At 44.9% G+C, this 12,516-nt stretch overlaps 1 protein-coding gene across 2 annotated transcripts in view; it reads right to left on the reverse strand.

The window, feature by feature from the left end:
- Positions 1–708: 708 nt before the first annotated feature.
- The window catches only part of DSTYK (dual serine/threonine and tyrosine protein kinase), a 46,825-nt gene continuing 35,017 nt past the window's right edge, over positions 709–12,516 (reverse strand). For both annotated transcript variants that reach the window (XM_030220794.1, XM_030220793.1), the window contains 9 exons: positions 12,184–12,267; positions 11,725–11,901; positions 10,271–10,400; positions 8,221–8,377; positions 7,959–8,091; positions 7,240–7,353; positions 6,732–6,846; positions 5,777–5,911; positions 709–3,366 (listed from right to left, as the gene is read on the reverse strand). In XM_030220794.1, the coding sequence (XP_030076654.1) occupies positions 3,179–3,366; positions 5,777–5,911; positions 6,732–6,846; positions 7,240–7,353; positions 7,959–8,091; positions 8,221–8,377; positions 10,271–10,400; positions 11,725–11,901; positions 12,184–12,267 (1,233 nt within the window). In that variant the 3' untranslated portion in view covers positions 709–3,178. The remainder of the gene's footprint in view (positions 3,367–5,776; positions 5,912–6,731; positions 6,847–7,239; positions 7,354–7,958; positions 8,092–8,220; positions 8,378–10,270; positions 10,401–11,724; positions 11,902–12,183; positions 12,268–12,516) is intronic.

Below are 12,516 nucleotides of genomic sequence, written 5' to 3' on the forward strand. Positions count from 1 at the left end.
GCCAAGTCAGCCAAACATGACTAATACAAATGCCAGAACTTATACCTTCAATGGTTTTATAGCAGTGGTGATTGAATATTGTGACAGCTTCTCCATCAGTCTAAGTCAGCTATGTTTCTCTCATCAATGCTCATCTCAGAGTCCAGGGGCATAGCCAGACTTTGGCGGGAGGGGGGTCCAGAGCCGAGGGGGCACATTTTAGCCCCCCCCCCCCGACCCTCTCAACCCTCCCCCTCCCGCCGTCAACCACCTTTGCTGGCGGAGGACCCCAACCCCCACCAGCCGAGGTCCTCTTCTTCCTTCGTTTTGTTTCTGAGTCTGACATCCTCATCAAACTCACAGAACGAAGCCTTGCGATCTGCAGGGCTTCGTTCTGTTTCTGTGAGTTTGACGTCCTGCACGTTGTACGTGCAGGACGTCAGACTCGGAAACAAAACGAAGGAAGAAGAGTTCTGCTGGGGGGGGGGGGGGGTTGGGGTCCCCAGCCAGCAAAGGTAGCAGACGGCTACGGCGGGTTGGCGGTGGGGGGGGGGGGGGGGGGGGGGGGGAGGGGGGTTGAGAGGGTCATCGGCAGGGGGTCCAGGGCCAAATCTACGGGGGCCCAGGCCCCCGTGACCCCATAGTAGCTACACCCCTGTCTCAGACTAGCATGCTAGAGAACTCACATGAACAGTCAAGGCACTACACAAATAATGGCAGAGTAAACAGTCAAGTGTACCTGGTATGTTTTATTTCTTAACATTTACCCTTGGAAGAAAATGCAGCATTTGGGATGAGTCAGATGAGATCATCAGTACAGCTGGCAAGATCTAAAAACAGACTCATGGTGAACATTTACCATGAAAAAAAGCAGCACATTGAGCATACAGAAGGCTTTATTCTGAGTAGGACAGATACACCAAGCAGCTTCAAGAATCTCACAACACATGTGACATCTGCCCTCCTGGCAATCTCCCAGCTCAAGTCTTGGGTCATTCTGTGCAGCACCTAACACTAATTCAGTATTACACCAATCTAAAGAGAGGCTGTTAAAACATTTCTTCAAATGTATCGTTTGAGCATTAAGACCAAGTGTGATGTGCATCTGTACAATACTCAGCTTGTAAAATAAAGTGAATGAAAACCCAAGTGTACAGTACATTGAAAGGAAAAGTGCAGGTCGTGTGTGAAGTGACTACAGGTCCAGACACACCTCTGGGGAATGAAAGCTGGAATCTAACTGCTATCAGTGCAGATAACCTGTAATAGGTCCTACTAGGAGCAGTAAAGCTGAGACTAACTGCTTTTGACTTTTTGCAGCTTAACTAAAAGGCAGCTGTTAAGACATCAGGGCAAGCAAAAGGGGAGAAAACTAGGCATGCAAACATTTGTTCTTTAATTGAATATATTTACCTACTTTTCTACAATTACAATACTGGCCTTAGCTGTCCTGTATTAGTCAGCAAGGCTACATATCATCCTGGATAGTGTTCACTAGTGTTATTAATACTGGTAAAATAAAGAGCCTGGTTACACAGGCACCATCTGAGACCCGGACCAGTGTCCTAAGCACACTGCATCCACGTGACAAATTTTTGCTTTCTAAATGTTGAATTGCTCCTCCATCACTAGATAAACACACTTTAAAAGCATTTAATGATGGGAAGAAGTCTGATGTACTTATGTGGCTTTCTATTTTGCATCTATGGGAAGTCACCTTTGAGAATTCCCTTCTCCACATAATCAACTAATTCTGTAAATTTAGGAAGCGAGAAACTTAGCAGGAGCTCTTGATGTCTCAGGCCAACAGTAGCTTGACCTTAAGCATCCCAAAACCACCAGGTGGGTATAAGTATCCTGGTATCCAGATATCCTGGGAATAGAGATCACACACAGTAGCAAATTCTGATCTTTGAAAAATGCCCCCAACCCATTACACATCTTTGGATACCGCCTGCCTCCATGTATGGATCCTAAGCCTTCCCTGTAAACAGGTACATGAAAGGGGCTACTCAGATCTGCACTTCAGCCTGAGATTGTACAAAGTCAACCCCAATATGCTAATGCCCTCGTCCATATACCTCATCCATTCTAGAAACTGGTTTCTGCCCAGCTCGAGTAGAATTGTAGCCCCACTGTACTGGAGAGAAAGTACAACCCCCCCCCCCCCCCCCCCACTTGCCTTAAAAAAAGTGTTCTGTATTCTGAAAAAGCTCATTAAAGCCTGTATGTGGAAGTATATGAACATCTTTCACTGAACAGGGACAGGAATCCCTGTTTTCATTCACTCAGGACCCTTTAAAAACATTTTAAAAAGTTCAATCAGTAAGAGTTTAAAACATTTAGTGCCTCTACATTTTCAACATAATTCTCATTCTCATAAAAAACTAAGTCCCCCACCCCCTGTGAACATGGTTACATTCTCCATGAGGCTGAGCCAACATCTTACCAGTACCTGCAGCTTTTCTGTACTGGAGACCTGAACATTAAAGTCCTCATTACAAACCAACATGAATGACTAAAAATAGGTCAATCTGCACCTCCCAGAGCCATCATCGAGTTTTCATATTAATGAAGTGTCAAATAGCTTATGTGAATTTCATTCCAATGGAACAGTGAAAGCTTCTATGGCAGCCCAGGTACCTCAAGTCATTTTGGTAATGTAAACAAAGTGCAGTGACAGACTCTGCACCTTTAATACAGAATTACCCTTGGGCCACACCCCCCAGACCCCAAGTGGCATCTGACTGTCCTTCTCCAGCTTAGCAATTTCAGTGTTTTTCCAGCTTGCCAGTGGTAAAGGGATGCCAAACCTGAATTCAATAAAGCACTTTGCAGAAAGGTCTTACTAAAAAGTAAAATTAGACAGAGCACAAGGTCATCGATGGACTGACATCACAGGTGTCCCACAGTCACTTCCTGCAGTGCAGTAGAGATTAAAAGTTGCTTTGGTTTTCATCAGATCTAAAAGTCCATAGGCCATTCTTTTTTAATCCCTAGAAGCAGGATTTCCTCTTAAGTAGAGAGATGTCATCTCACCAAGCAACTTCTGAAAGTACAGAGAATGCGTGATCCTCAAGTTCAGATAAGGCTGTGTTTTGAACACGGAGTTACTCAGGAGACTACACTACCAGGGATCAAGCATCAACCATCCGGAAAATTTAGTCAGGGGAAATTTGGTTCATGTCCTCTGCCTTGATCAGGTTGAATCATCCAGTCCTTTGTTCAAATGTTTTGCATCTGACTTGCAAAGTCTTTCCTTAATACCTTGCAACATAGGCTGTACAATGCCCAAGAGGGGGCGCTGGGAAGGGTCTCCATTCCAGCATGCCTTCATCAGCTCCCAGCATTCCTCATCGAATACATCAAGCTTTTCTGGGCGCACACCTGAGAACAAACAGCTTCATTAGATTGATTTAGGACTACCTGCTAAAAAGCAGCATCCACCCCGGTCAATACAATCTGTTCATGACTTTTGGAAGGATCTTTCCCATGATGCACAAAAGAAGGCATCCTATAAAAACTTAAAAACCTGGCTGAAGACCTGCTACTCTATGCAGGCATTTGAAACAACACTCAGGTTTATAGGGTCAGGGCTGGTGCAGGCCTGTTTAAATTCCAGGTTCTGAGGACCTGCTTGGCTACTTTTGCTTTAAACTGCCATACGACCAGCTTTTTGGACTGGGAGACAGACTACTTGTGAAACTAAGACAATACACAATGCAGGTCTGTGTTTACGGATGTAAATATATTTCAATATGTATATCCCACAAAAATCCAAAGAATTCAGCTCTATCTGGCTTACAGAAATTTACAATTGAAATGACCAAAAAAACATAAGGAGGTGAAAAAGAGAAGTTAGTTAATATTGATCATAGGATAGAACAAATTTAAATTCCCTGATCATGATTCATCCATCAGAAGGAATCTTAGAGAAGTCTTCAAGTTTCTAAACTTCATGTAATGGGATACCGTTGTGTAATGCATTCCACCATGTGGTGGCCTGATACATAAAACCTGCTGTAAAGATCAATTTATAAGCCTTGCTATTTTGTGTTATACAATTGTTTTACTAATGGCTTATTAATATAACTTGTGAACTATATAATTATGTAATTGATACAGAGTTTATTAAATTGGAAACTCAGAACCACACTGAATGACATTACAAATTGGAAGATTGACAGATGAGGGCAAGTGACTCCTGTTTTCACCTGGAAGATGTGTCACTTTATGCTAATCTCTCAGTTCAAACACTGAAGTACTTTAGTTGGTGGGGAAGGGGCTGGGGAATGTCCCTGTCTGCTCAGTGACAGCAGGCTTTAGATGCTGACTGAATTTTTGTTTCCAGCTGAAAATGCCTGTGCATTTTCAGCTAAAACTGCCCCTCCCCCACCTTGCCCAACATCAGTAGGCCATTCCCAGGCCTAACTTAGGAAGGCCTAGTGTCTACTGGATTCTTTGGGGGCACTGTTCCAATGGAAATGGCTGTCGAGACTGCTGTGGGAGGTCCTGGCAGCCGTTTCACAATTGGAAACGGCACGTGCAGGAGCAAAGTCCCCATCGTAAAATGGCTGCCGGGACCTCCCACAGCAGTCTTGACAGCCATTTCCATTGAAGCAGTGCATGGGGCAGGAATGAGTGGGGTTCGCTCCTGCCCAGAGCTTCCTGGTAGGTTTGAGGAGGGGGGGGGGGGGGTCGGGATTTTTCATTTACGTTTCAGTTTCTACTACTGAAAGAGTGGGCAGTTCCAGTCAGATTCGGATTTGGCAGGAACCCAACATTCTGGGTTCGATTGGGCTCTAGCAGGCTTTAATACCATCCTGAAGTGCCCTTCCCTTTTTTCTCCATTGATAACATCATCGTGCACCTGAAGCAAACAGTTACTACAGCTCCAAGAGACTGACACATCAAGCTGAACTGCCCGTTCTACAGCCATAAAGAATCAGGCACTGCTCAGGGAGTGGTAACTGGTTCCCAGATCCATTTTCATTAAACGAAATTACATACAGCAGAACCATCTCACTTGATCTTATGGAGAACTTGTACTACTACTGCTACTTAATATTTCTAGAGCGCTACTAGGGTTACGCAGCGATGTACAAATTAACAAAGGACGATCCCTGCTCAAAGGAGCTTACAATCTAAAGGACGAAATGTCAAGTTGTGGCAGTCTAGATTTCCTGAGTAGAGGTATGGTGGTTAGGTGTTGAAGGCGACATTGAAGAGGTGGGCTTTGAGCAATGATTTGAAGATGGGCAGGGAGGGGGCCTGGCGTATGGGCTCGGGGAGTTTATTCCAAGCATGGGGTGGGGTGAGGCGAGGCAGAAAGGGCGGAGCCTGGAGTTGGCGGTGGTGGAGAAGGGTACTGAGAGGAGGGATTTGTCTTGACAGTGGAGGTTAAGGGTAGGAACGTAAGGGGAGATGAGGGTAGAGAGGAATTGAGGGGCTGCAGATCGAGTGCATTTGTAGGTTAGTAGCAGAAGCTTGAACTGAATGCGGTACCTGATCGGAAGCCAATGAAGTGACTTGAGGAGAGGGGTGATATGAGTGTATCGGTTCAGGCGGAAGATAAGACGTGCAGCAGAGTTCTGAACGGACTGAAGTATACAGTATACTTGTCAGCAGCAGGCTCACAGGCTGCAACTGAAGCAGTAAGATACCCTGTGCTGTTACAAATAACCTCTTTCCACTGTGAGCGAGGCTTCGGGTCTCAGTATTCGAGCTGTCCATAGTCACCTTGCGATATGAAAATACTCAGCATGCAGAGTTTACAAAACCCAGAAACTTAAGATACCTTTTTTGACGTTATTCCAGAGGTGGTCCTTGCTGGAGCATCTCTCAAAGGTGTCAGGTAACCTCACTGACCCGGAGCAGATATACCAGAATAGGATGCCAAATGCATAAACATCCACCGAGTTGTCATATTTTCCTGAAAAGGAAAAAGACAGATTCATAGCCGACTCTTGCACAGAGCTCCGTGGAAAAAAAAACCCAGAGAACTTACAAGTGCTGTAATCAGAATTCCTAATATCAGTGGGCATGTAAGAGGACTGCGAGTGAACTAAATCCTGCTTTAGTATTTAAACTACTACCCCGGAAAGTGGTCCAAAACAGTATACATGTTAAAATATTGTCAAGTTTATTGTAACTTTAATAGCAGTCTAAGGTAAAGTTAGGGATAAATAATACCTGCATGAGGGGAGATAGGATAGAGGTCTATAAAATAATGAGTGGAATTGAATGTTCACGCTTTCCAAAAATACTAGGACTAGGGGACATGTGATGAAGCTATAATGTAGTAAATTTAAAACGAATCGGAGAAAATTTTTCTTCACTCAATGTGTAATTAAACTCTGGAATTCGTTGCCGGAGAATGTGGTAAAGGCGGTTAGCTTAGCGGAGTTTAAAAAAGGTTTGGACGGCTTCCTAAAGGAAAAGTCCATAGACCGTTATTAAATGGACTTGGGGAAAATGCACTATTTCTGGGATAAGCAGTATAAAATGTTTTGTACATTTTTGGGATCTTGCCGGGTATTTGTGACCTGGATTGACCACTGTTGGAAACAGGATGCTGGGCTTGATGGACCTTTTGTCTTTCCCAGTATGGCAATACTTATGTACTTATGATGAACAGCTGTGCTTCCTCAAGCCCCAGCACACACCTGCTCTTCTGCTCCAAAGCGTGCCTGTGCTAAATGGCTCAGACAGTGGGACAGTAAATGAACTCCCTACTTGGCACAGGTTCTTACCTGTGAACAGCTCGGGGGCCATGTGTATGGGGGTTCCCACAATGCTCCCAGACATCATTGCCTCAGGTTTGCAGAATCCCAAATCTGTTATTTTGGCCCGATTATTCTCATCCAGCTGTAAAACAAGTTTCATTGACATCCGCTATAAATTTTATTTGGATGTTCTATGCCGCTTTTGCTAACCAGACGTTAAAAGGGGTGTATAAACAAGAAAAAAAATAAACGGAGCAAATAGATATGGAACTACAGTAAGTGATAGGAAAATCAGGGTAGCCATGCATTTGACAGAAGGAAAAGCAGGAGGGAAAAGGGAAACTAGGGTTAAAACAGGCTTGATCACAGTGAAAGAGCCCTCAAACCAGTTGCAGCATTTAAGGTAGGGAAGGGGGCCAACATTTTAGCTCAGCAACACAGTAGAGTCCCAGCAATTTGTCAGAAATTCCTCCACAGTCCAAGTACATTCCCAAACCACTGGTACTCCTCTCCTGTGAAGCAGAAAGAATCTTACCAGGACATTTTTGAGTTTGATGTCACGGTGGACCAGCCCTTGGCTGTGAAGAAACCGGATTCCTTCTACAACATCTAAAGCAATCTGTAATCGGACCTCCAAAGCCAGCTCAGCCTGCAGCAAGAAGAGAACCACTAACTGGTCACTATCGAGCATTTCATTGTTGTACAGTATGAGAAAAGCAAAATCCTACAGATACGAAGAAGTAACTACTTACAGCACCAAAAGCATACAGACCAGTGTGCTTATACCAGCAGTGTGGTGTAGGAGCTGCAGCATGGGAGGACAGGGCAGATTCCACACCATTACACCTTCTTTGTAACAAGTAACTTCCTCATGTCCCAGCCAGACAAAAAAAAGTCTTAGTTACGGCTTGGTGCTCAAGGCAAAGCCACAGTTCAGAAGTATTTCTACAGAACGTCCTGTAATCCTGAGGACATTTGTGCCACCAGGTTGCAGGGGGAACTGCACAGAGTCCAACTAGCAGACTCATCTCATTTTTCTGAGTTTTGAAAGTACAGGAGCATATGTTGTACATGAATCTTGCAATTCTGAGCACAACTCCTGAATTAGTTAGATCTAACGCTATCAAACACTTTCAGATCTCCACAACTAGAGACTCAGGCTTACACTTAGTATAAAAAGCCAGCCGAGCCTGTGCTGGTTACACTTCAGTCTCATGCATGCACACAGCCTTGCCTCAGAGATTGCCTTCTCACCTTAAGCGCTGTGTAGAGGTCTCTGTGTAACCGCTCCATTATCAGTAGAACTGCAATGCTGGAGCCCCCACCATAGCTGTAATCTATAACTGATCCATGGAGGTCAACCAGACGCTCATGTTTCGGCAAAGACCTGCCCCAGAAGAAAGACTGCCTTAGATGGAGTTTCAAACAACTGTATAGTGCCCATCCATCCCAGATCACAAATTATCTACAGCAAGATGGAGACCGGCTGAATAGTAACTACGCAGTCAGCTCTTACCTCATATAGTGAAACTCAAGAGCGAGGTCATTCCAGTGTTTCTCGTCTGGTGGAACAACAGATTTCAGCGCGCAGGGGAAGTGTCCACCCCACTCATTACACAGGTACACCACACCATACTGACCTCGGCCTAATTCTCGGCCCAGCTTGGGCTTCCCTGCAAATGCCAAACAGCCATGTAAAACCAGTGAAACGGCCTGCCCCCTACACATCTGCCCAGAAGTATATGGGAATGGATTACAAAGCGTGAACATGGAGATACACCTCCTATGAAAGCTAATCTCCAGGCCTGTTCATTTCATCTTTACTGGCTTCTGTAGAGGTGCTGCTGCTCCAAGACATCACTTTCATAAAATTAAAGTCCAATTTTGTCATTTCAGTAGCCAGTAGTCAGGTGAAAGTATTCTAGGCAGAAAGAAATCAAAGGACTCTTCCGTTTAACAGCTGTTCTGACGCATTCTAGTGAAAAAGCAGTTTGTTTGTTTGTTTTTTTTAAGTTACAAAAGGTCACCAAGTTCCTAAAAATTCACCCCAGGAGATGTTTCTTTGAGTAGCTTTGATGTTGGATGGTAAAAGGACCCAGAAAGATTGGCTAGGCAGCAAGATGCAAATTATGGTGGTAAAGAAGTCCCCTCTGATGTCAGTGGGATTTCCCAGCATTCAGTACTGACACCTGTCATTGTTAACCTATGAGCAACATTGCAGACTTGAGGGAAATATGCAGGAAAGTGGACTTAAACTGGAATTAAAAGCAAGCGTTAAAGAAACTGTAGGGAAACAATCTAGTTACTTGAACTGGAGACCTAAAAAACCAAAACGCTCTGGAAGTAGTCAATGTAACAGGGAAGGCTCTCTTTATAGGCCACATGCAAGTTCCTGCAGTCTGTGCCCTTAGAGAAACTGAATGGATGAACATCTTCAAGAAGGGGGCTAAAGTGAGCCCTCGACAGTTTAAACACTACTTGCTGGAGGAAAAAGGGACCGAGGTATCCAAATATTTGACAGGCTTCAGTAAAATTGAGATGGGTATAAATTCTCCATTGAAAAGGAATTCCAAGGACAAGGAGGTCAAGATATGAAGTTAAAGATAAAGGAAATTCGAGAACAGTTTAGGTCCCACAGCTTGTCAGCAGAGACAACAACAACAAAGCCATGACAATTTACTCTTGGCATAGAAAGGACATTGCAAAGGGCAGGTAAGGAAATAAGAAATGAACAGCTTAAACTTTGCTTGGTCATATGAAACTTGGAAGGCCAAAGAGGAGAAAATACAAGCTTCCAGAATGCAACAGTCATGGTTACACCCCAGCCCTCAAGTAACCTGCATACTGCAATGGCACAGCTGAAGGGGGCTTCAAACATGACATGGGTAAGCCTCACTCAGCACAGAGGCCTAATGCTTAGGACAACCTCACAGGGCTTGGTAATGAGCAATGAGGGCCATAGTGATACGTTTCCACAAGACTGACAACCAAGATAACACCTGATGAGGCCTGGAACGTGTGTACTTGTCTAGCTAGGCTGATAGAGAACCAGACGAAGAACCTCAGCTGGGCAGACTGGATGGGCCAACTGATCTTTATTTACATTCACTTATTTTCTCAGACATGGAAGGCACACCACTATCCTGCATTGGGTTGTCTGCTGCTTATGTACTCTCCTGCTTTCAGCATTAGGTGCTCCAGGGCTTGCAACTCACTTAAGTGACAGGCAGGATATAAATGAAATTTAGTCACTGCTCCCCATCTGTATATTAAAAAAAAAAAACATCCATTATACTACAGAGTGTATTAGTAATTTATTGCATGAGAGTCCCTTGAACTGTCCCACACTGAGAAAGACTTGTAGATAATTATGCTTACCCAAAAGCCCTACTAAAACCACAAGCGACGATCTGAGCTAAGTGACAGTTATGGGGAAATGAGGGTTTAATGCTGGTTAACACTGGCAAGGAAACAGGGTCCAAATCCTTTGTTCAGAAGTAAACCTAACAAATTTCAGCCAGTACGAGATTAAAACCAGCATTTGCTGAAAGACCAACTCTGCTTACCATGTAACAAAGCGTCCTGCAGGGATCTGCTCTCCAACGAGAGGCGGGCCAGCCGTGGGGCATGCTCCTTCCGCACCTTCAACCAAAGGTCCTCCGTCTTCTCCAACCTCCAGGAATGGCCAACTTCCAGCTGCGGAGGAAAATATCCAGAGCAAAACTTGGATCCACTTTTCTAATCAACACACAATTGGGGTGTAAACAAACAAAAACGTTCAGTGCAGTCAGCTCATCTGTCGTGTCCTCCCGAATCCTCACTTTATCCTCCAGCAGAGTGGCCTAATGGTTAGAGCAAATGAGCTGAGAACCAGGGAAGCCAATCAACCCCCACTTCTGCCACTGATAGTGACATGGCCAAGTCACTATCCCCCATGGCCCCAGGCACCCACTTAGACTAAGCTCTTCAGGACAGAACATCATTTAGTGCTGAATACGTCCAGAGCACTATTGAAATGATACCGTTCATCAGGTGCAGAGCTTACTAACATGTATACCCTGGAGGAAAGGAGGAACAGGGGTGATACGATACAGACGTTCAAATATTTGAAAGGTATTAATCCGCAAAAGAACCTTTTCCGGAGATGGGAAGGCGGTAGAACGAGAGGACATGAAATGAGATTGAAGGGGGGGGACAGACGCAAGAAAAATGTCAGGAAGTATTTTTTTCACGGAGAGAGTGGTGGATACTTGGATTGCCCTCCCGCGGGAGGTGGTGGAGATGAAAACGGTAACAGAATTCAAACATGCGTGGGATAAACATAAAGGAATCCTGTTCGGAAGGAAGGGATCCTCAGGAGCTTAGCCTAGAATGGGTGGCAGAGCTGGTGGTTGGGAGGCGGGGCTAGTGCTGGGCAGAGTTATACGGTCTGTGTCAGAACCGGTGGTGGGAGGCGGGACTAGTGCTGGGCAGACTTATACAGTCTGTGCCGGGGCTGGTGGTTGGGCGGCGGGGATAGTGCTGGGCAGACTTATAGGGTCTGTGCACTGAAGAGGACAGTACAAATAAAAAAGTAGCACATATGAATTTATCTTCTTGGGCAGACTGGATGGACCATGCAGGTCTTTTTCTGCCGTCATCTACTATGTTACTATGTTACTGGCATCTACTGAAAGAGCAGCAAAGGAGCCCACTAACATACTGAAGTCATGCCGTTGTTCCCAGAGGTCTAGCTCTCTGCATTCCAGAATCAACCGCTGAAATTGTTCTCACACTGTGTGAACGAACCATCAAAATTACTGCGTGTTAGGCATAACTAACCGCTTGAGTCTGGCCACTTGTGGCATGGGCTTTATTTTTTTTTATGGGGGAGGGGGTGGGAGGGGCTGCAAAAAGGAGAGAAATCACCTCCCTTGCTCAAGTTCTACTTTGTATTTTTTTTTCCTAAAGAAGAAAGGGGAGCATAACAGGAAGTGTGCTCATCTCACTGCCCCAGCTCAACTGGGATACTGAACCATACCTGTCGGAGGGAAGCTGCAAAAGCTTCATGGGAGCTGTTCAAGCGTTTACAGAACTGGTTACATATCGTCTTAGCCAGCTTGGCAGCACTGAGACTCTCGATTGCATCCTGAGCAACTTTCCTCTTCCACTCCGTGCTGATGGCAGGGGGACTAACCCAGGATATCCGCTGAAAGATCTGTTGACAGCACAAAGCAGTAGGCTTAGGAGACGTAATTGTGTGTGTCCCATCAGCAATGTATATTTTGCTCATAAATTTTACCAAACCTTTGGTGCAAGACCCGTACTAACTCTCTGAAAATCACATTTGGCAACAAATCTCACATAATGCACGAGATAAACAGATCGAGTAGCCAAGCTACACCACGTTTACAGCCTTTTGGGTTTTGCGGCATGATTTCCGCTGGAGGATCAGAGGCGGCGGCAGTCTGCATTTTCCACCCTCCACCTCCCCCAGTACCTGTTTGATCTGCTCCCACACCATCCGACTGACACTGGATCCAGAATGAAAAGTCACTTCAACATGATAGGCTGCATTCAATATCTGAGGGCAAAAGAAACCTGAAGATTAAATTCTGTTCACTGCCAGCTCAGGCACAAGTTCTCTAATCCTATAATAGAAAAAAAAAAAACTTTACAAGCTGGTAAATGCAACAAAATCACCGTAGAACAGTTCAAAATTCAGCAGTAACATTAAGGGCACTTGTTAACTACACAGCATGAACGCCAATGTGTGGCCTGGCAAACGGAAGGGCAATGCACTAAAGATTCTTATGCCAGCAGCTTCACAACT

This window comes from Microcaecilia unicolor, chromosome 12 (assembly GCF_901765095.1).
Source record: "Microcaecilia unicolor chromosome 12, aMicUni1.1, whole genome shotgun sequence".
Lineage (NCBI taxonomy): Eukaryota > Metazoa > Chordata > Amphibia > Gymnophiona > Siphonopidae > Microcaecilia > Microcaecilia unicolor.